Source organism: Archocentrus centrarchus, chromosome 18 (genome assembly GCF_007364275.1).
Source record: "Archocentrus centrarchus isolate MPI-CPG fArcCen1 chromosome 18, fArcCen1, whole genome shotgun sequence".
Lineage (NCBI taxonomy): Eukaryota > Metazoa > Chordata > Actinopteri > Cichliformes > Cichlidae > Archocentrus > Archocentrus centrarchus.
This window is the reverse complement of record NC_044363.1, coordinates 15,072,919-15,096,393: the sequence shown is the minus strand read 5'-3', so window position 1 is coordinate 15,096,393 and position 23,475 is coordinate 15,072,919. Positions and strand designations below refer to the sequence as shown.

Genomic DNA, 23,475 nt, shown 5'->3' with positions numbered 1-23,475 from the left:
AGGCAGCTTTCTGGTCATTTCTTTACGCAGGAATAGTTCTCAGGCTTCTTGAAGGACATTCAAAGCTCTTCTTTGGATGCTGGCTGCCTTTTGTTCTGATGATCTCACACTGCTTCACTAATGTTGAGGTCTGGACTCTGGGGAGGCCAATCCATGACTGATAGTGCTCCATTGTGCTTTTTCTCTCTAGTTACGCTTTTATTGCAGTGGCAGTGTGTTTGGGATCAGTGTCATGCTGAAATGATGCTTATGGATACTCACTGTTGTACCTCTCTCCTGACTACCTCCATATGTAGTGACAGTGATTTGAACCAAAAATGTCAAATATGGATTCATCACTCCATCAGACCTGTTGCCACTGATTTTCAGTCCAGTACTTGTGTAGTTTGGTGTACCTCAGCCCCTTTTCTCCCTGTTTCCTTGCCTTAAGAATGGCTTCCTGACAGCCACCCGTCCACTGAGAGTGAACAGTAGATGGATCAACTGAAGGTCCAGATGCGTCTTTCAGGTCCTGTATCAGGTCTTTGCTGAATTTTTTTCCTGTGAAGGTCATGACTTTTTTTTTTCTCTAATAGGCCTGCCACTTCTTCTTTTGACCTTCACTTGTTCAGTGTCCTCCTTTTTTGAATTTTTTAAAGATTTATTTATTTAAGGACACACCGCACACCATGCTGAGAGATGACAATTTTTTGGCTCATAGCTCTTTGGGAATCACCTTATTTTATTCCTGCCAAATTGTTATCTTTGGTATTTATGTTGATTCACCTGAAGAAGTGGGGACCGATGCTGTGTTTTTGCTACAGGCTGCGCTAGTAAAGCCCAATAAATGTCCAAATAAAAACTTTGAAAGATCTTCAGAAAGCTGGAGAATTGCTGCTCAATATCCCTTCAAAAATTGCAAGAAAGTCTGGCTGCTTGGAAACAAAATATAAAGAAATGAGGGGTGGCTCAAGACTTTTGCACAGTACTGTACTATATAGATTTACTGTATTCACTTAATTCTTTATTATTTGTTTCATTCAAGCTCAGTGTCAGAGTCTTTACTGCACTTTGCTGTCATTTATGATTGTGCTAGATTTTTTTCCTTTCTGTTGGTTTTACTGTGAGTGCACCTCATCACACAAGAGCGAGGTGATGTAAAGACGGTAGCAGTCAGGTAGACAACAGCGCCTTCATGCCACTGTAAATGCACTAAAAGCTTCCCAGTAAATGTAAAAACAAACACAATGAGCGAGAGACGGACGTGCTTTTGTTGGAGCTTCTCAGTGGGTGTCACCACAGTTTTTGGTTAAGTGAAAAGCCAAACAAACAAACTTTAAATAGCTCCTTGCTATGTTAGCTGGTGCACTGCTGCTGCAGCGTGGTATCACAAAACACAATACAACATATAATTTAATTCAATAGATTGGGCCCCAATTATCAGGCTGTTGCCATCACTATCCAATCTAGCTTTTTAAGTCAATACCAAACCAGTGTCTCATAAATATCAGCTTGGTGCATCCCTCAGAAATTAGTGAGCTTTTTCTAAAATGTCAACTTCTTCCTTTACATATGCAAAGAGAGAGTCCGCAAAACTTGTGCCATGACAGGATTACCAATTACAGGTGCACAAATAGCAGGATGCTAGATGTTAAGTCCATCATAGTTTATCAGTGACTTATTCCAAAAGTTGTAACAGTGACATTTTATATGTTGATAATTATAGCTGTGCTTTATTTTGGCACATACTCTTGTTTCGTGGATCCCACAAAGACTCCCACTCTCTGAGGATTCAAGCCCTAATCCCCAACGGGGATGCAGATGAAGACAGAAAGACAAAAAGGTGCGTCAGTGGATTTCTTCGTGCACTGGCTTAACTCTCCCGTGAAAGCCTGACATTCCCGACAGCCTGCACAGATTCTGAGTCACAGAGCAACAACAATGGCAGTACACTTGGGACTCTAACATCCATGTTCCTAATCTAATGGGATTAGTTTAGCACGAGGTGTTGGAATCTTTACTAGAGCAAAGCCGTGACTTTGGGCCTGTCTGATGGGCCTGTACAGCTGTTTCCTTTGTAAAAGTGTGTCAGATAAAGCATCTACAGCTGCTATCTCGCGCAGCTTAAATAGCACAAACAGGGCTTTAATCAGTCATATTTAATTGCATTCCTCAGGACTGGAGAGCCAGCCTCTGCAGCAGACCGTCCCCGCCATGACCGTAGATTTCGATGCTGTGTTTGGGAATAAGGCCACACCCAGTAACAACGGCCCGCAGCCTGCAGCTGGTAAAGCCTCCTCTGTCTGACTGTCCAGGCAGAGCCAGACTGAACGCTAAACTTTTTCAGCCTTTTTGATTATATAACTTTTGGCTTTGCTGGCAATGGAAGCTTAACATTTTACTAACCCTCTGACTTCTTTCCTGCAATTTGGTGGGTGTTTGTAGCTTTCTCACTCTGCCGCATAGACCTTTTGTTACAGAAGCTTCAAACCCAAAGATGGTTTCAGAAGCCAAACTTTTCAGTATTTTTATTTATGTGTTTATTAAGGGTGCATTCTTTTTATTTTATTTTGACAGTTCATTTGCTGCTAACCACCTAGCCTTGGCCCATATCTTGTTTTCATGCCCTCAGTTATTCAGTTGTCTTTCCAGTGACCTCCACCTGCACCGTCTTGGACTACAGCTGGAAACGGGAGTCCTTTTTCTCCTAGAAGCCTCTGCAAACTTGTGATAGCGTCACATGAACCAGTTCTGGCTGTAGAACTGGAGAAAACACATTTTCAGGGCATTTAGAGATAATACTATAATAATTTTTTTTGGTTGTAGAGAGGAGAGGTTGGACACTGCTGCATGACCAAAATAACTGCAACCATATGCAATGAACTTGCAATCTTGTTGCCTTTGAAATGCTTGCTCTGAAGACGGGGACCAAGTCTGTGACCACTTGGAGTTTTATCACCATCGTCAAAGCGACTTTGGGGCATCAAGACAGCAATAAAACTGCAATAAGACAGCTGTCAGTTTGCAATGCATTGGCTCAAGTTGGCAATTGCATGCACTCTGTGATGTTAAGACGATCAACTGTGATAAACCACTGAAAATCGCAACTGTTGCTGTCCACATACACAAAAACTCACATTCACTACTTAGATTCAAAGTGCAGCCAAAACCTCATAGATTTCCTCCAAAAATAGTGGTGTTGTTGCTGCAAGACAGCAATGCAACTACAAAACGACAGGTGCTCGGCAGCCTTGCTTTTATATAGGAATATAACCAGAAATTATCTGTTGGCAACCGGTTGAGGTGAGTCCCCTTTTGCAAAGAGACAAGTTGCACTCATGGATGCAGACTGACTCAGATCGATTGCATTGTTCTGCAAACCTTCACCAGTCTATCTGAGAATGACTGCAATTGCCTGGTGATCAAAAGTGTTCACCCAGAGGTTGAGGGTGTTGCACACTCAATTAGTTGGTCGCCATAACTGCTTGCAATCACCGGGCACCCAAAGATTTTTTTCCTTGTCGCAAGCAGTTGCCATGCTATTTTTACTCTGGCGTGAGTGAGCCATTATTGGTTTTCCTTTATGTCTCATCTGTTGCGTTTTTGTGCAGTTATACAAATTGTTCCCAGCTGGCAGAAAACTGTTAAATACCCTAGTTAACATTTGTTATCATTTTTAATAGTGAGATGCTTCTGAGAAAGGAAAGGAGTAGCTGGAAGCTAAATCTATGAATATAATGTAAAGAATAGTCTTGAATCGAGTAGACGATGTGTAGGAGCCCCATCCTTCAACCACCTCACGTTCTGTTGTTGTGGTTTCCTGCCTGTTATGGTAACAGCTTTGGAGCGATGGCTCTTAAGTGTTGCAGGTCTGAGCCTTTGGCTCTCAGCCCTCTTATTAGCTTACTTTCCTTTAACCTATCAGCAACTGACACAATCAATCTCAGCGCTTCTCAACCCTTTTGGGTCCCAAGGCACTCCTCCAAAAGCATATAATTTTAAGGCACGCTGAGTTATCGACAACTCCAGAGAAGGCACAGCAGATAAGAGCGACTACCTGCAGAGGTCATCTAAAGACTGTTTTCATCATAAAGGGAGAGTGGAGTTCACAAAGAAGTGCAGGTTTAAACTGCAGGAGCACGGAGGAAGTTTGCCGCCTGGGACTTTGACTTTGTTGGGTTTACTTTAAATTAATTAAAGGTTTTTGTTTTTTAAAAAATGGCATCATCTTAACCACAGTGACCTTCTTTCACACCTGAGGAAAGGCACTGAAAGTTTTCTTAGGGTATTTAAGCAGGTCTCTCTGCAGCCATTTCCGCTGTGCCAGCGTCCATCAATCAGCCTCACTGGAAATTGTCCAGGATTAATTGTCCAGCTGTTTCAAACCAGCAGTCGCTCCACACACAGTTCACACTTGTTGGAAGGACTTAATCAAAACTCAATTATCATACGGAGCTAGATCACTCATCATAATCTGGAGGAAAGGATATTCTAAAATCACCCCGGTGAAATCTGAAGGAAATTTTCTGTCACATTATCATTGTTATCTGGAGGATTAGCTGCATTTGCACAGCTGTGTCATTTCCTCGTCAAACAGTTTCAAATCTGTTTCTTTCTTACTCCAAAGGATCTGAGTTGCAACTGTGTTCAGGAGCTGCTCGCTCTAATCTCGTCTAACCCTGTCAGTCTCCTCTGCTCTGCTCCGATTTAACATTTGGAGGCATGTGGCTCCAGCGTGTAACTTGTTTCTGGCTTTGGATGGAGTAACTTCTTTCTATTAATAGGGCTTGTGTTGAGGCTGCCACTACAACTAGCAACACACCATCTGGGCAACTGGCAGCATCTCATATAAAATCCCTCTGTGTGTGTGTGTGTGTGTGTGTGTGTGTGTGTGTGTGTGTGTGTGTGTGTGTGTGTGTGTGTGTGTGTGTGTGTAGCTTCTCTGCTTCTTTTTGTGTGCACGCCCATGCATTATCGGTGTATTTCAGTGTGTCCTCACACGTTTGTGAGTCCATGTCTGCATCCCCTCGCACATCTTCTGTCATTTTGTTCCATCCCATCTGTCGGCTTCAGCTCGTCTGTTTTTTAATGTTGCTGTTGTGGTTCACACCGTCCTCCTACCTTCCTCTCCTCCCTCCCTTTATTTCATCTCTCTCTCTCTCTCTCTCTCTCTCTCTCTCTCTCTCTCTCTCTCTCTCTCTCTGCCTCATCGTCTCCCCATCACACTTCACAAGGCAAGAATCACCCAGGCAACTCCTTTCCATCTGCTCTCCTCCTCCTCCTCCTGCCTTTTTTTTTTCTCCTTCTTAATTTCACAAATCAAAGTAATTCCTCTTTTTTTTTTTTTTTTCCTGTCTCTTTTGCAGTGTTTACATTCTTTGTCTGAATTTTGGTCACTCTTAAATGTAGTTGAGCTTTTGTGAGCTTTTAGATTTGATTTTTCTGACTGGCAACAAGCTGCCTGTTCATTGTTTTAATGAAAGTGCTCTACCTGCTACCATCTACTGTGTCTTCATATCCATGTTATTTAAAGCGGACTTATTATACATACAGCCAGCTACACATTATTGATTCACAGTTGAAAATAATCATTATTTATCTTACACTGGGCCTTGGTTTGGCCCCTCAATTCATTCTCTGAATATAAGAAGCTTTTTCAGCTCATCTTCCTTTAAGGGCACCTTCCCTTTAAGCCAACTCTCTGCTGATTGGCTGTCCATTGCAAACAAAGTTTGAACAGCAGGGTAGGGAGGGGGGTTCTGCACAGCCTGAACTGTGTGCTATTAGCGATATTAGGCTCAGACTGACATCATCCAGAGCCAAGAGTAGAACGAAAAGCTGAGCTTATTTGAAACTGTGGCCATGTTTAATATGAGCATCCGCCATTGTAATCATATGTGACAGAAAATCAAGTATAACAGGCTCACTTTACTTCCGCTCAGTGCATCTGTTTATGGTTTTATCTGGTCATGTCAGTGCTGCTTTCTGTTATTAGTAAAACTCAAAGGCTTACGCAAGCCATCAGTGAACCAATCACACTTTCTTAGAAAGTACTGACGTTTGTTAGTTACTGTAAAGTAAACTCATCATCATAATCTTCTTTGGGTAGGCAGAATACCATTTTTCAGGCAGGACAAGTCTGAATTGAGTTTTGTCACATTAACGTTGAAGCTGCAGCAGCACAAGATGAAACACTTGGATGGAGATTAAATGCACATCTCGTTCTTCCTAAGATTACTGTGTGTCTTCAGTTATTACCTGCATAAAAGAGAGGTTAACAAGGGTATGCTGGAAATACAGAATATAGCAGTCTGATATTAAGTTTCCTGATCGTAAAACTGTGTTTTATTATCATTTAGTGGTGAGGATTCAGATGTTTTAAAATGGGACGTTAGTTTTAGTTGCAGTCTGTCAGCATGATATAACATATTCTATGTAGCCATCAAGTTAATAATAGACAGTTCTTCGCTGCAGGAAGAAGGGGCTGTTACTTTGGTTCAACTGCAGGAACTGCCGCTGCAGGACTTCAGTCAGGGCTTTTCAGAAAAGCCCTGAATGAGGTGGTGTACAGGGAGGGTTTCTTGATGTTGCTAGCTGCAATTGGGGGGAAATTTCTGCTCTGTTTATAGAAAAACACTAAGCAAGCAACTTAGCCAGCTAGATTTATGATCTCAGTCACACAGGCCTAGAGACTAGTCAGCAGCCCCTAGCTGGGAAAAAAAATGTGTATTTCCTAACTGGTTGGTGAGAAATTCGCCAGAGGTTGCTGGCTGTTGTCAGGTGAAATTAGTCACCAAGATGGTACTGCACCAAAAACCACCTTGAGATTTCTTTGATTGCTAGCAGATTGCCACAGTCACCAATAGTTTTCATAGGAGATGCTGACTTGCCCAGTTTGTGTTGCGCTTTGGGTTTTACTACCACTCTGCAAGTAGCTGGAGAGGGTTTGCAGACTTGTTGATAACACTTTCACCTAGTGACTGCCTCCAGCAACCACTCACCAATAGTTTGGGGAATATACAGGTTTCCCTCGCGACCTGTAGTTACCAGGATGTTCCCAAATGGTCGAGGCCTGTATGACTGAGGCCTACGACCCATTTAACTGGCTCTCAACCTTTTGGACTCCCTCTGGCTGATCCAGTCTAACACTAAACAGTAGTAGTGAAACAAAATATTGAAAGTATTTCCCAAATCTGGGCTAAATAAAGTCTATTTTATTTTGCAAAACAAATACAGCAGATTGCTGACGGACCATACACCTCAGCAGAAACCTGAAATGGTGGAAGGGGCTGATGGGAGCTTGCTCCTCTGAATGCTCACTCTAACTCATGCCTGCCCTGAGTTCCTGAACTGAAACAGCAGCTATTTAAGGCCACTGGTATGCAGTTATGAGTCAGCTTGGATGTTTGTTAGCTCGATCAGCTACTTAGATACCTCTGGTAGCACTTGTGACAACAAAATAAATCATCAGTCCATTAGGAAGAAACCTGCTTTTGTCCGTTGCTGTCTGAGGCAGAGCCTCCACTGTTTCAAAGGTTTTGCATAATTTTTTATTTTTTTTTAAGTTAAGGCTTCAGCATATATTTTTAAATCCATTACTGTTGCACCTCTTCTTCCTCCATCCCAACACCACTACCTCTCACACACCAGCTGCCAAAGCTCTTTTTGAAAAGATCCTATCGTATCTTAATACAACCCTAAGGTGTATTTAGGTATGATGAAGCCAGTGATGGTGGGTACTTCATTTCTGAAAAGGGGGGGTTTGAATAATGCAACGTTTTTAAAATTTCTTTTCAGATCTCTGAGCAGTAAGCGCAAGTGTTTTGCAGTTGAATCCTCGATATGGATTTGCTTTCTTCTTTCCCTTTGATCTTAAACTCTATTGACTATCAAATCCATCACTGAAACACCTAACACTGATGTTATTATCTCCTGAGTTCAATACAACACACACTGCTTGTTTATCTCCCTCCATCGCTGCTTTCTTCTTCTTGCTGCCCTGCAGTGTTGTGTGATCTACTGAGGAAGCTTGTTCCACTCTTTCTTTCACCTTTTATCTCTTGTTCTCTTGGTTCAGTTTAATTCACTGGGCTTTACCAATGGGATGGTTTCAGAAACCAAAAAAAAAAAACAAAAAGATTCACCTGTGTTGACAAAGGTTTTTTTGTCACAGTGACTGCAATAATGGAAATGCCAACAATGGGGGGGTTAGTGTTCAAAACCAGGTTTGTTTATTCATCTCCCTGTGTGATCATTCCTTCTGTCTTAATTTCCGTTCTTCTCTCTTCTTCCTGTCCTTTCTCTTCCTACATTTTCCATCCTCTCCCTTTTTCGTTCTCATCTGCTAAACTAGCAGGAAGAGTGTTTTTCTGAATCTCTTGTGTCAGCACCACTGTCAGACCTACACACCACTTCCTAACTAAATATTATTCCTCCGTTTTTTTCCCCGATCACTTGCCTTACCTCCATATCCTTTCTCCTCCTCTGCGTTTTGCAGAAGCACAGCATTCACAGCTCCTTTTCTTGTGTAATTTTTGTTGCATTGCTCCTGCCTTATTCTCTCTTTTTTTTTTTTTCTTTGCCTGCCTTTTACTTCTCATTTTAGCCACACTGACCCCTTCCTACTCTGAATATGCACCATCACATCTCGTGGTTTCCACCATCAGAGTAGTGCTGAGCCATTAGCTGAATGAATGGTGACATGGGAAGCTGTTAACGCAGCCACCTAGACACACACATCAACACCAGTGCAGGAAATTACCCTGTCATTTCCACCTACCGGCCACCGAGACGAACACTGTTAGCTTTTACACACTCCCACACAGAAGCACACATGCATGTTCAAAACTAATCACTGTTCGGAGTCAGTGTGTACATGACGGCTACAAACAGATAAATCAATCATCTGGTACAAATGCTGCAAGCTAGTGAGTCAGGGATTAAAGACTCGGTACTAAGGCTGCTACATGGCAAAAAAAAAAGTGTGTGGTTTAGGTCGAGGATATCTGCTTCAAACACAGTTCTCCCCCCACCCCACCTCATCCCATGTGGGTAAATGCTAAAAATAGGTCAGAAAGAATTCAATTAACAGAAAGGCTAGCAATGAGATTGAGGTTCATATTAAGTAGGCACAACTCAGCAATATTCTCAGATCAAAACTGTCCAGCTCTGCTTCATTAAAATGGGCGAACCATAAGTTGATGTATTTAAAGAGTTGGAAAAATTAGGTTGAAAGCAAAGTCTGCTCTCATTAGAGTCAGGATTAAATGTCTTCTCACTGATACAGAAACTTTTTAACGTTAGCTCCCGCACTTTCTTGTCCTCTAGCATGAGCTTCTCTCATTAATTTTCAGATTTTTCCCAGTCTTACAATTGATTGTCCCTAGTTCCCTTTAGTAAGTCATCCCTGTCAAACCTTTTGTTGTTGCATTGATTTCAATGGAAATTCAGTGATTTTGGCTAAATGATTTGATACATTTATGTTAATAGTAAAGATGCTGATTTGGCTGTTAGGATTAGGACTAATCAATACATTAAGTGAACACACATATTTTTCACCAACCCCTCTGGAGCATTCAGGTGTGTGTTGACAGTGTCTTTCCAGAAGTGGACTTCCCAGCAAATTCACATTGAGGTCAGACTCAGAAGAAACTGCAAAGAACGCAAGAGCTACATCTCAGACTCTACAGACCCCAGTTAGCATGTTAATGTTAAAGTCCAATTAGAACAAGACTGAACAAGTATGACTTGTTTGGAAGGGTTACCTGCAGACAGCCTCTTCTCCCTAGAAAGAACATTGCAGCATGGCTTAGGTTGACAAGCCTACCTCTGAACAAGCCACAAGACTTCTTGAACAATGTCCTTTGGACAGACAGGACCAAAGAGATGTTTTTTCATAATGCACAGCACCACATTTGGAGAAAACTAAACACAGTATATCAACACAAAAGCCTCACACCAGCTGTCGGCACAGTGATGGAGGGGTGATGATTTGGGCTTGTTTTGTAGCCACAGGACCTGGGCTGGGCAGTCATTGAGTTGACCATGAACTCCTCTCTATACCAAAGTATTCTAGAGTTGAATGTGTGTCCAACTGCAAAAGCTTGGACCAAACTGGGTCATGCAACAGGACAGTGACCCCCGAGCACAGCAGCAAATATACAGCAGAATGGCTAAAAAAAACACATTTGCAACTACAATGATATACATTTGTAACACCTCTAGAGGTAACTGGCAATGGGAAATTCTACACAGTATACTTTGCTGTCATCGAGTTTGTTACTTGTAACCCCATAAAATGCATTTGGCTAATAAAATGCTTGGTTGCTACTGCAGCTGAAATGTGCAGCTCACATTAAAGCAGGGAAACAGAGTAATATATGAAGCCTTTTGGTCCTTTTCTCTTGAAAAGCTTCTTTTATTGCTTTGGCATATGGAGAAATCCAAAGCTTGACAGGCCTTCTGTGCCTAGTTACAGTTTCTAATTTGTAATTGAACAGTTGCTGTTCAGGGAAAGGGTTTATCAAATGGTCAAGTCTGCCACTCTATTAAATTAAATATAAAGTGCTTGATCTTGCTTTTCTCTCTGTATTTCTGCCTGTTATTACCAGCTGTTGTTATTAAAAATGCGTAGTTCCCCCCCACCCCCCAATCTCACTTGCTTGTACAACTTGTTTTCTTCTTCAGGTTTTGATGCTCTAGGAGACCTATTAAAGCCTACAGTTCCCACACACACCGTACCTCCGCCACCTCCCCCTCAACTGGCCATCCATCCTGGAGGAAAGCTGCTAGCCAACGACCTCGACTCGTCTCTAGCCAACCTCGTGGGCAGTGAGTGTCGAGATTCATGTGAATAGATCAGCAAAGAGAAAAAAAACCCAGTTACATAACATGGCACATGCAATGCCTGACCTTAAATACATGCATGCAGCGTACTCTTATAGACACATTCAGTTTTACCGTTGCTTTTATGTAGAAATATAATTGCATATTTCTCTTACTTTCACTTCATCTGTTTGGTTGGAATTAGTTATTCGCTTGCAGAAATTTATCTCTTTTCATGAGCAAATGAGAGAAGAAAGCTAAAAGAGACAAACAGCATCTAAGGCTGAAATTCCTTCCTGCCTGTACTTTCATTTCACTGTCTTTTAACTACGATCACTCACTTTCTCCGTTTCCAACCCTCCACAGATCTGCAGTTTGGTGGGACCCCTGCCAAAAAGTAAGTTTTGTTGAGTCGTGATGATGCTTTTTCTGAATTGTCTGCAGTCCCTGCAATAGCAAAATAAATATACACCTTCAAGCTGTTCTTCTTCAGGAAACTCAACAGACAACTTTCAGCACAAATATTAAAATAACATATTTGTTATAAACTGCTTAATATACGCATGCATTTGTGACCAATTACATCTGTGGCATTAAAGTAGAATTTAATGATGTTAAATAATCTAAAATTAATTGGCTAATTGTGTAATAAAGAGTCTTAAGGTAAAGCAGGTGAAACTGAATTTAAAGAAGAAAAGAAAAGAAATCCTTGTTTTGCTGCTCTGCTTGACCTCCACAGGCCAGAGATGCAGTGGAGCCAGCCTGGAGAGAAGAAGCTGACAGGTGGCCAAAACTGGCAAAATAAGACCATGTCGACCACACAGTGGAGTCCAGCGCCCATGGCCCCACAGCCCATGCCTGTACCACATGTGGTAAGGAGACCAAAGCATGCACAAATACCCACCTGCTATAGAGAATTGCACAAAGCAATCACTTCGCTCAAAGCATCCATCAAGGTATGAAAACCTTGGATAATTTTTGGTTTATCACAATTTTCTCATTTGACATTTTTGGCATCATTCCTGTTAGTGGCCTACTTTGGATTTATCAGGTTAACTTGCTGATTTTGAGGATATCGTCAATTATGGCAAGAAAATGGAGCCATGGAGTTGGGTTGGTTTGGAAACAAACTGGCAAGTTTGGAAAAGAAAGCAAAGATCAAAAGTAAAATCTACACTCATTGTTCACTTCATTAGGTACGCCTTGCTAGTTCAGATTTATCTTTCTCCTTCAGAATTGTCTTAATTCTTCATGGCACACATACAGCAAGGTGCTGGAAACATTCCTCAGATATTATGGTCCATACTGTCATGATAGCATCACACAGTTGCTGCAGATTTGTCAGCTGCACATCCATGATGTGAATCCCCTGTTCCACCACATATCGGATTGAAATCTGTTGAGACCATCTGAGTACAGTGAACTCATTGTCATGTTCAAAAAAACCAGTTTAAGATGGTTTGAGCTTTGTGACATGGTGAGTTATCCTGCTGGAAGCAGCCATCAGACGATGGGTACTCTGTGGTCATATGGGTCACCTGCTAAACTTGGTGGGCTAAACCTGCACCCTTTCCAATATTCAATTGTCCAGTTTTGGTGAGCATGTGTGAATTGTAGCCTGTTTCCTGTTCTCAGCTGACAGGAGTGGCATCCAGTGTAGTCTTCTGCTGCTGTAGCCCATCTGCTTCAAGGTTCATAGAATAGAATAGCGTTTTATTGTCACTGAGAAAAACAATGTTAAGGACAATGTTAAAACAGTGAAATGCAGTTTAGCATCCTCTCTAAGGCAGTGGTTAAAAAGATAAAAACTTCATGTGTTGTGGGTTCAGAGATGCTCTTCTGTACACCTTGGCTGAGTTACTATTGCATTCAGCTGGAGGCACTCTGGCCATTCTCCTCTGACCTTTGGCATAAAGAAGGCTGCCACGTCATTGGCTGATTAGATATTTGCGTTAACAAGCAGTTGAACAAGTGTAGCTAACAGAAGTGGCCAGTGAGTGTTTATTATCAGGTTTAAACATCCAGTCACAATCTAAAGACTGGTTGCCTGCTTCCACCTACCATATCAACCATTCTAACAGTTTTCCTGCAATCAGTTATTAATTATTGAAGTGTCTTTGACAATCTTATTGATCTGTTGCTGTAATAGCACTCATCCACTCGTGCTTAGTGGTTGGGTGTTTATCAATAAATGGTTTCACCTAACCACTAAGCATGAGTGGAAAAGATTTTTTTTGTGTTATCATTCATATTCTCTGGAGAAAAAAAGGTCAAGAAAGCAAAAATTCTGCTGGGGTATGTAAACTTTGGAGCACAACTGTATTTGGTCATGTTTCTCTTCCTAATTGACTTTTGTTGCAACCAGGTTTGATGAATGATGCCCAAAACTATGAAAATGAGACTTGTAGTAAATCAGAGTTATTCTTTGAGGATTCATTAAGTCTCACAGAAGCAGGTCAAGACTCCTTGTTGTTCATTTGGATATGCTCTGGCTTATGGCATTTTGGGAAATATGGCTGTTTGCTTTGGTGCTGAGAGGCACATGAGAAGATGCCACTCTTAAAGCTCTTCTAGCAGCTCACTTTGCTCAGGTTAGCTGGTTAAAATCATGTGAGATATAAAGGAAGTGTCATCTTTGTTAATTCTTATGTGAACCACAATTTGCAAACTGAAAATCACGAAGTAGTTGTTTGATCCAAGTTTTACGGAATAGTCTGAGACCATAAACCTATCAAAGTCTGAGGTGATAAGTAAGAAATAGGGTAATTTTCCTACAACTGGACGACTTCTTGCAACCTGAGCAGTCCCAATCTGAGGAAAGTTTGTTTAAGCTTGGATTCAAACCACAAAGTTGCATCCCTCCATTTTTATACATTCTGTGATGAAAATCTTACATTTTATGCACAGGTATGTGCTATGGTATATCCAGACTTACAGCCAACAGTTAGTCTCTGTGTAAAGAGTAGACATGGGGGGTGACTACATTCCACTATCTTTCCAGAGATAACACATCCATGTACTCACTGTGAGGGGGGTGTGGTGTCTTCTCATCTCACTCTGTGCCAGAAAGCAAAGTTCCCAAAATGTCAGTGAAAGTATTCGGTTTCCTTTCATGTTTCTGCCAGTGCTGGAGACAAAATCTGTTTAAATATTTAGTTTGGATTCTCACCAACATACAGTGTAATATTGAGCTGATTGAAACTTGCAAACACTTTGTAAGACATGGAGCTAATCTAAAACTGTTGCAGTTCTCAGACTGAGTGCTGTAAATGTCTGTGCATGTCTGTGTGGTGTTCTTTGTTGTATTGACTCATTGCATTATATAGCTGCCTGTGCATGCGGGCTCTGTGGGTGTGTGTGTGTGTGTGTGTGGTGGGGTTTTTTTATGTGTGTTTGCTGATCCTGGCAGCTCCTGATTGTCCTCCTGATCTCTTGACTGCAATTTCTGGCTGACGGGGACAAACTGTCACTAACCCTCCACTTCCCCTTTTTCTCTCATTTTCTCCTCCTGTTGATCTTTTCTTTTTTTCCCCTCCTTTTCTTCCTTTCTTCCCTCGCTTTCACCTCTGCTGTCATCCCCTCTAATCTCTCCTTCCTGTCCCACTCACCCTCCTCGTCTATTTCTTCCGCTCATTTTGCACCGTCATCCACTCGTCTTCCTTCCCTTCTTTGCTCGTGTTCTGCTTTATCGCGACTGTTTTTGGGGTTTTTTTGCATTGTCATCTTCTTGTCCTGTTTTCCCCACACTGCCTTTGACATCTGTACACATTGACGTTGTGACCCCTCGTTCTTTATTTTCTTGCTTATTTCCTTTGCTTATGGTGCACTTCTAACTTTTCTTTCACTCTTGCCCCCCCCCCCCCCCCCCCCCCCCCCCCCCCAAACCATATCTTCATCACTACCTCATTGTACCATTTTTGCCTCCCTCTTTCATCATCTTCCCTCATTTTCTTCCACTTTTACCTGTCCCATCACCTTGCTGCTCCTCCTCTCTGCCTCTTTGCCTACCTTCCTCCTTTCTGTCTTTCTCTGTTTTTTGTCTCTTTTCCTCGTTGCGTCCTGATGCAGAATGGAATGTTCTATACTAGTTATGTAAGTACTTATCTCTGTTTAGTAAGACAAGTCTTAACGAGCTGCTCAGAAATGTCTCTCCTGAGTATCCTCCTCTTCATCTCTTTCCCTGTCACCTCCTCTTTTACTTGTGTTCCCCAGAGACACTTGTTTAAAAAAGAATCTCATCCTGCTCTCGCACAATTATCATCAATAACCTTCTCACCTCTAAAGAAACTAATAATCTGCACTGCTAATGTAAGTTGGAACAAGGCGCTGTCTCTCCCTAATAATACCTTCCGGAAGCGCATTCTTCTGAGTCTCTTTTAAAGATCGGCGTCTAATTTGTCAGCTGTTCATCGGGTTATTATCCGTGTTTTTCCTCCTGTCAACAAATCCCATGAAACAGAAACAAAAACCAACAGCAAACTGATCCACTTAGAAGTGCATCAGATGCTTTCTATCTCATAGCCCTGTGTTCTGTGGAGCTCCGTTGTTATCCAAGAACAATAAGAACCACACTGTTGCACCTCATTACAACAAACAAGGGTCGCGCAGTGTTGCTCCAGGTACTCGCCAGAGGTTTATTGGTACTGTTTGGCAAACATGGATGAAACGGTGACATTATTTCTGTACGATGGCAAAAGCTTCACATGCAGTAGAGGTCCAGCCAGACAGAACATCACATATAGATCAGATTGCTGCAATCAAGAAGTTAAAGGCATGCGTCTTTGATTGATTGGCAGCTAATTTCGTTGCTAAATGCTTGTGAACAGACAGTCACACAATGTTCGCTCTACATACAGATTTTTTTTTTAAAACGTAAACAACACTTTTCAGCCTTTTGCCTTGATCTGCATGTAAATTGAATCGCGTTTGTTGCTTTTAATGGCTCTAACTTGTCTGGACTGCTCAACCATCGGTGCAGGCTATTGTCATTATCATAAACATGTGAAGCGAGACTTTTTGTGTGTAGTCAGTTAATGCGGAATGGGACCCGGAGTGAGAGGTTAAGAACGTCTAACAAGACGTCCAGGCAACGTTCAAGAAGTACGCCAAGCCAACGGCAACCAAGACTAGATGTCGAGAAACGACCTCCAGGCGTCAGTCACTCAATGCTGAGATGTTTGCTGGGTAGTATTTTGGAGTACTACAGTGGTACATAATGTTTAAAAATATATCTGCCATACATAACTCATTAAATAATCCAACTGTTGCTATTTTTCTAAATGTAAGTTTGATAAACCACGTTTTATGCTTTTATGCAATGCTATCTTAAGCTCTTGAAACCCATCAGCTGCCTTAAAGCTTCATAGATGACAAAAGCAACAATTGCTGTCATGTTTAAGAGCGAGCAAAAAGCCAGTTTTTGATATTTAACGACAGACGAAAGTCAAGAAAATGGATTTTAAGGTTGAAGCACAGCAGCAATACAACCGAACACACGGAGGAAAGAGTGAAACACATATTAGTGTGAAGCCTCCTCTTTAATGACTCTGATCAAAACAAAGCAGTGAAGAAGAGTGCGACACAGTCGAGAGTTTGATCACTGCGGGCAGCACTCTGCCACGATTCTCAGTGAAGCACCATGTTTTTAAAGTCATACATTTTTTTGTTTACTAAGACACTTATGTGCAGCTCCTGAGTGCATCTGTTTATCTAAAACAAGTATTTTAGCTCCTTTCCCATTAAACACACTGATTGGCTACCCCCTTTGCAATAAGCAGCAGGTGGGTGGTTATATATTGGGTACATCCCACATCACTGACATAATACAGTCAGGACGAGGAGGGGGAAAAAAAGCCTTGAAAATAAGAAAAAGCATAATACTGTAGGTCCACTTTAAAAAAGCCTGCACTAGAGCACGAAAATGTGACTGTAATGAGTCCTAATGCACCATTTTCTTTTCTCAATAAAATCTGTGTTTGCTGGTATTTTTATTTATTTATTTTTAGAGTTCTGCATCTTAAGTAGAGAAACAGATGTGTGGAATGCCAAAACCAACTAATTCTTAAGGTGTTGCATTATTTCACCTTGAACTCCCACTGACAAGCAAGCAAGAACAGAAACTGCCTCTGGGATTAATTCAGCAGGACAAACTTTTCACCTCTTACATATTAAAAGGCAGAAATCCCTGCCTGGTTTGGTCAGCGGTGGCTGCGATCCTGCCTTCACTGTGCATTCAGCAAGACAAGCAAAGACAAAAAAAAAAAAAATGCATCAGCTTTAAACCAAATACAGCTTAGAGAGGGAAATATTAATAGAACTGCTCATTACTGTCCCCGAGAAACAGAATATGCAGTATTATCTGTGACTTCAGAGCGACTCACATAACCTCCCGTAAGCCATAAGATAATAAATAAATCATAGCAGCAAGTGGAAGGAATATGCGCGACATCACAGGTAACAGGAATAAGCAGGCTGTCACGCTTCACGCATGATAATTGAAACTCCCACATCTGAGATTCTCAACAGAAGGGCAAGGTTGTAACAGTCTCTGCTGGCTGGATATTCAAAATGCCATCAAAAAACATTTTTTCCTTTCTTAACTTTCATTGAGAATGGCAGGTCATTCAAGGTCAGATGTCTGACTTTGCATAGAAAGTACAGAAAGAAGCGAGTCGCTTGTGCCAAGGAGATGGCAAAGGGAGCAGCAGAAGTTCAGCTGTGAAAGCTGAAAACTTGGGATGAAAGATGCAGAGAAAAGACTTTTTTTTTTTTTTTTCCCCTTTCTTTTCTTTAAATGCACAGGTAGGCAGGTAGACGTGCTGGTGAAGGATAGAAACAGCAGGCGATAGACTGAGCATTAAAAGAGCAAACTGAAAGCTGTATCGCATGTTATAACGTTGAGAGCCAACAGCGGTGTCAAGACAGATGGACAAAAGCACCGGTGGAGAATCTGCAGCGGTGCATAAACAGTGTCTCACCTTCTGTTTTTTTTTTTTTTTCCTTTTCCTTTTTTTCTCTCCGACGTCTTGTCGTGTTTAGAAAAAATAAAGAATAAAAATGATACTCGCTGTCATTTTGCAGAAGCAGGCATGAAGACGGGGAAAGCAGAGGCAGATGGTTTGCAAATTAATGAGTGATTCGGGTGCAGATGACAGTAAAGTCAATTTAATCTTTAATCAGGGTTCAAATGTTAAAAACACAAAGCCACTGATGAATTGCTGAGCAGGCAATAAATGTATCTGACAGATAAATTGGAGTCTTTTTTGGCTGAATTGGCTCCTTTTCTTAAACTTCAGTTTGATTAATGTTCATGAGCAACTGTCACAGCTCGCTCTACAAAGGCGAGAACTTTCTTGAATACTGAACAGGCAGATTGATTACCTCCTGAGGACGGTTCACAGGTGTGCCTTTTTTTTTTAACCAGAGTATGCACTGTGCAAATTTGGGCTGTCCCACATGAAATGTGAAAGAACTGTGGCAAGGTCTTTCCACCCTGAGAGAGGGTCAAAGTTGGCGATTTTAATGGTTTTGAAATCAAGCGCGGCCTCGGAAAATCCATTTTGAAGGGGTTTTAAAATGTTTTTTGTAAGCATTTTAAGCCCACATTGCAGCTTCTTTCACTTCCCATCCACCATTAATTCCTAGCAGTGCCACTGCAGTGTTAAGAGTCCCAATTCAGAAAGTGGCAAAAATGCCTCAAAAAGGTGTTTGACAACCACCAAGTATACAGGAAAAGGAGAAAGCTAGCCAGCCTACACGTTAGTCTATGCAAGTATAAGAACAAATGAAGAGTAACAGTTATTCTTGGTACTCTTGGAAACTAGTGCGTGGAAAAGCTCATGAAGCAAATTACACTGTAAATCAAAAGTGTTTCAGGCGTTCATCCTTTGACTCTAGTAAGAAGCTGCTTTCAGCTGCTCCCTTAATCACGAGAGGTTGTCTCGGTCGGTAGCTCCATGTTTGATTTCACTGATTTTTACACCGGATCCCCTTCTGACACAACCCCAGAGGGATCTGGGGGGTCAAATTCAGTTTGAAATTACTCATAAGTATGCATAGTTAGTTACATATTTATATAAATGTATTTATTTATATAAAAAGTGAATTAAAACTGGTAATAGGAGGTGGTGAGTTTGTGATATTACTCATTACTCTAACCTTAAATGGCTAGAGTGAATGGCTGCTATAGACTTATGTACAGCTTTTTAAGCTTTTGCAACCAGAGGAGTCGATCGCTGCTGGCCATTAAAAAGAATGCAGGATTAAAGCATTCTTGTATTTCAGACCTGGAAGCCACGCTCATCTTTTAATTATGCATCTGTAAATCCATGGCCAAAAAACATAGAATCACCTTTTGTGCACGCGTTCCTCTACACCCGTGTTTTCATATAGGTTCCTTTATCATAACCTTTAGCCTCATCTGCCACAGACAGCCATTCAGAGTTAGTGAGCTTACTGCTTTAACCCACTGTGCTGAAGTGTTGCTGTCACTCGTGGTTCAAGTGGAAAAGGTTAGATAGGGGGCTCTTAACCAAGATCACCAATCTTCATCTTCTGCATATCTTTTAAAATCATTTTAAAAGATATTCATCTGATGTTCAGATGCAGTATTTTTTATAGTATTTTTTTTTTTTATTTCTTTGGCTCACATTCCATAATGTTTAAAATGCTGTAGTCTGCAAAACCTCACATAGCACGCACAATCAAATCAGATCAAATGAGGTAATAAATCATCCTGTAAGGTTGTCACATTACTTTGTATATCTTAGAATAAAGTGGTCGCATCAGATGATGAAATGAGAACTGTAGTTCTCATTTCATCAAGATAATAAAAGTAGGAAAAATGCAGTTTATTTATTTTAATGATTAGACAGGGCAGCTAGTGAGAAACAAAGTTAGTGGTGGTGGAGGAGAGGAGGTAACAGCTAGTTTCAGACAGTAGATGAACTGAGAGACTGCACAGAGGCCCGACATGAGATAAATATGAATTATTTTGACTTGTGAATCATGCAAAGCTACACTGGTGGAGCCCAAGACTAAAAATACATCATTTGAAATGACCACAACAGTTCCTTTTTAAGGTGTCGCTGCATAAGTAGCAAAGGGTAATGCTAATGCAATTAAACCCACCGGTACAATCCCTTGATTCATGTAGCTCCTCATTTTACATAAGACTGCTGAGGTTTTGTATGACTTTACCGTGCAGCTAATTGCTATGTTTAATAGAAATATTGTACTGATTTAATTAATCCATGCTGTTATTTCTCTCAGCACTATGATTGAGGCTTTATAGTTGTTAAAAATGCCATGGTTGTCCCATTTACAATGATGGATTAGGTCTGTGAATGCAGCTGTTTTTAATGGGGTTTTGGAAACAGTGCGGTGGGCAGGGCTGACCTGCAGCAGAACAGGCAGTCACTGCTTCTGACTCTTGTGCAGTTATGTGATAGCAGATGCTATCAGGCACTCCCAAAACCCACTGAGATCCTTACTGGTTATGGTTGACAGATGTCAGAGTGGTATGTACTCCACAAGCTGCAGGTAATGGATAACTCATCTGACAACTGTTAATATTAATACTACTCTATCGATCGCCTATTGTTGTGCAAGAGGCACGCCGCACTGCACCTACCTGTCTCATCTTGTAAACTGATTTCCCTCCAGGACATTCGCGGACACTCACACTCCATAAATTACCAGTTTGTCGAGCAGAAATCGGGCGGCTTTGATGCAAATACGCACGGGTTGTAAACGACGGCTACAAATTGCCCATCACATTGAATTTGAAGCCTATTCAGCTGTAGTGAATTTGATTTGCGAAGTGAGCAGGGCAGGGCCAATCACTGTCCTATTGAGCCACCCCCTTTTAAAGGAGTGGTAATGATTGCGCTCAGTGGGAATCCACTAAGTACCCCTGCTGCATGCTGTTATTCTGCTCCTAATGTGCACATACTTGAGCATTAAATGTACTCTCCTTGCACATGAAGTAGGTTTTATTGTGAGTTTTTTCTGTCAGTTTGAAACCAAATGTGACAAAAACCATGAAATGTTTGACTCGGGTGATTTTGTTCGGGTTGTTGACCCCTGTTTTTCTGTTTTCTGCCAGGCTCCAGCTCCCATGGCTTTCCCCATGACCACACCGCAAGTGCCTGTGTATGGAATGGTGAGCATGCACATAGTAACATATTACCACGCATGTTATGTGTGTTAGATGTCGTTTTTGTTTTTTTTTTCTTCTCATATCAACCATCAGTTCAGCTTTTGACTTTAGGATATACTTCATTTATCCCAAAAGTTAGGAATTCGCTAGCTCAGTAAATACTCACAAAGTTGTTGTCCAAGCACCTCACGTTCCCTATGATGATAGCTGGAGTCTGCGGTTTATATTCATCCACTTAGCTCTAGTTCTGTAACCCTGTCCTCTCCTCCATAGTTGCTCCAGGATCACAGGGCTAGCTGAAAACTGTGAGCATGTTCAGCTCGTGAAGACTGTCCCATTGGACTAGTAGACTTGACTGACTTGACTTGATGAGACTTGCAAAACAAAAATGAGCCATTTCACCTTCAGATCAAATGCAATGAGCAAGAAAATTTGACTTCATTGGTTGATTAAAATCATTTAAAAAATAACAGCAACATGAGCTGCTGTAACAGGCTGCCACTCAGTATGAAGCAGGCAGAACGCACATTTGTTTCAACTTCTGTGTTTTTGTTTTGTTTTTTTTGCCTTACTGGGTATAACACAGTCTTCCTTGAACATTTGTGTTTCTGTTTTTTCTGGGTTTTTTTTGGTTTTAATTTTTTTAAACATCTCTCCCTGTTTTACCTTGCTCCAGGTTCCTCCCCAGATGGGTCAGATGGGTGGGGTGCCTGTGATGGCTCCACAGCCAATGATGTACAACCAGCCTGTTCTCAGACCCACTAACCCCTTTGCACCCATCCCCGGAGCCCAGGTAACACATACATATTTAATATCTTCACAGCTAATTATTACCTTACAGTGTAAAATCACTTGATGGGATTGAAAATGTTGGACTCTAAGTCACCCTGACATTATTACTTTGTCCAGGCTGGTTATGTGATCAGTTTGTTTAACAGTGTGTTTGCAGGATTAGATCAGAAAGTTATGAATTGATTTGCATGAAATTTTTTTTTTCCAAACATGGAGCTCAGGCCAGCTTAGAGAAGGTTCATTTTTGAGAAAGATCCAGATCAGGATTCAGGACTGCGCTTATTATAATTACACCATCAGTTTAAACTGTAAATATCATGTTCATGCAGCAGAGTGAAAGTGGGCAGTATATCCTTTTTTTTTTAACATTTTAAACTGATTACAAGGGCAGTACAGGCGTGACCCCCTTAGATTGCTTTTTAATATCAGTTTCCTTGTTTTCCACTGAGTTTTCGGTTCTGTCACTAGTTAACTAACATAAACTACACATGCTGTAAAAAACTTTAACTTTAAACACTTATTTCTTAAATCCATGCACAGTGTTAAATCTGTGACAGCTTTTTAGAGCAGGGCTCCATGTTGTAAATTAGCCTCTATATACTGATATACTAATATTTTTCGTAGAATAAATGTTTTTCTGATCTATCCAGTTAATTGTCTCATGATCCCTCTTTATCTTGCCACTTTTCTCATCCTCCTTTTGTAGTTTGTGTAACTTCCCATCAAGAAATTCTTTGCTGCCGTCTGAACACCAGTTTCTCAGGAAAAACTGTTTTGATCACTATCATATTCTGTTTTCTTTGTTTGATCAGATGCAGTTTATGTAATCCAGTCAGGAGGGGGAAGCAGAGTGCCAAAAGCGACATACAAACAGCATACAAAAACCACAAGAGGACGATGATCAGATGGACAGAAGGATGATTTGATCAAGCTAAAACGACAGACTGACACAAGATAACCGGGCTGACACCAAAACTCAAGTTGGAAAGGGGAAGAGAAGATGATGAAACGGAGGGACTGAGCGATGGAGGGGTGCGATGGGGAAGATGTCATCCTGGCCAGTTGTTGTCTGAAACTACTCCTTGTGCATGTGTGTGTGTGTGTGTGCGTAGCTTCTCTGTTTATTGTCTGATTTGTGTTTTAAATCCTATCGATGGAGTGACGTATCAGGAGAGGGAATAAGGACGAGAGAGAAAGATGGGGAGAGGGGATTGAGGAAATCCTACCTCTGGTTTTCAGTCAGGCTGAATGTATCTGACTGCTATGAGAGTCTCTGCTGCAGAATTAGCTTTATTTCATACTGGTGCTATTTTGTCCTCTCTGCTTCACTGTTCGCCTGCAACGGCGACTTAGGAGCACTTACGAGAGGACAAGTGTTTGTTGTGTGTGTGCAGAGTAGTTGTTTCAGACAATACCTCTCCTATGGACCTCCTCTCCATCCCCACCCTCGCTCGCTGTCTGCATCCACAACTGTCCGCTCAGCGAGAGCTTTAGTGGCAAATCCTCTCGAGTGTGTTTCCTGTAATTTTCCGCTCTGTTGGGATATATTTGTATTTTTCTGTCTGTTTTCTTCGCCAATTTTTCCTGAATGTTATCGGGGCTTGTACAGCAATTTGTTGAAGCATTTGTTAATACTAATTGAGCATTTTGTTGTTAAGGGTTTTAAGCTGAAGTCTTTGTTACTCATAATGCATTGTTTTTCTCCTCTTAAAGCTACAGAT

General features: G+C 41.3%; 1 protein-coding gene across 2 annotated transcripts in view; it reads left to right on the top strand.

Annotated features, from left to right (window-relative positions):
* Positions 1 to 22,879, top strand: part of LOC115796792 (phosphatidylinositol-binding clathrin assembly protein) — a 108,290-nt gene extending 85,411 nt beyond the window's left edge. Inside the window, exons 13-20 of one of the 2 annotated variants that reach the window (XM_030753225.1) lie at positions 2,156 to 2,266; positions 10,666 to 10,809; positions 11,170 to 11,200; positions 11,543 to 11,675; positions 14,872 to 14,895; positions 20,909 to 20,965; positions 21,639 to 21,755; positions 22,567 to 22,879. In XM_030753225.1, the coding sequence (XP_030609085.1) occupies positions 2,156 to 2,266; positions 10,666 to 10,809; positions 11,170 to 11,200; positions 11,543 to 11,675; positions 14,872 to 14,895; positions 20,909 to 20,965; positions 21,639 to 21,755; positions 22,567 to 22,581 (632 nt within the window). In that variant the 3' untranslated portion in view covers positions 22,582 to 22,879. The remainder of the gene's footprint in view (positions 1 to 2,155; positions 2,267 to 10,665; positions 10,810 to 11,169; positions 11,201 to 11,542; positions 11,676 to 14,871; positions 14,896 to 20,908; positions 20,966 to 21,638; positions 21,756 to 22,566) is intronic. The other variant, XM_030753226.1, reaches the window with a different exon arrangement.
* Positions 22,880 to 23,475: the final 596 nt, after the last annotated feature.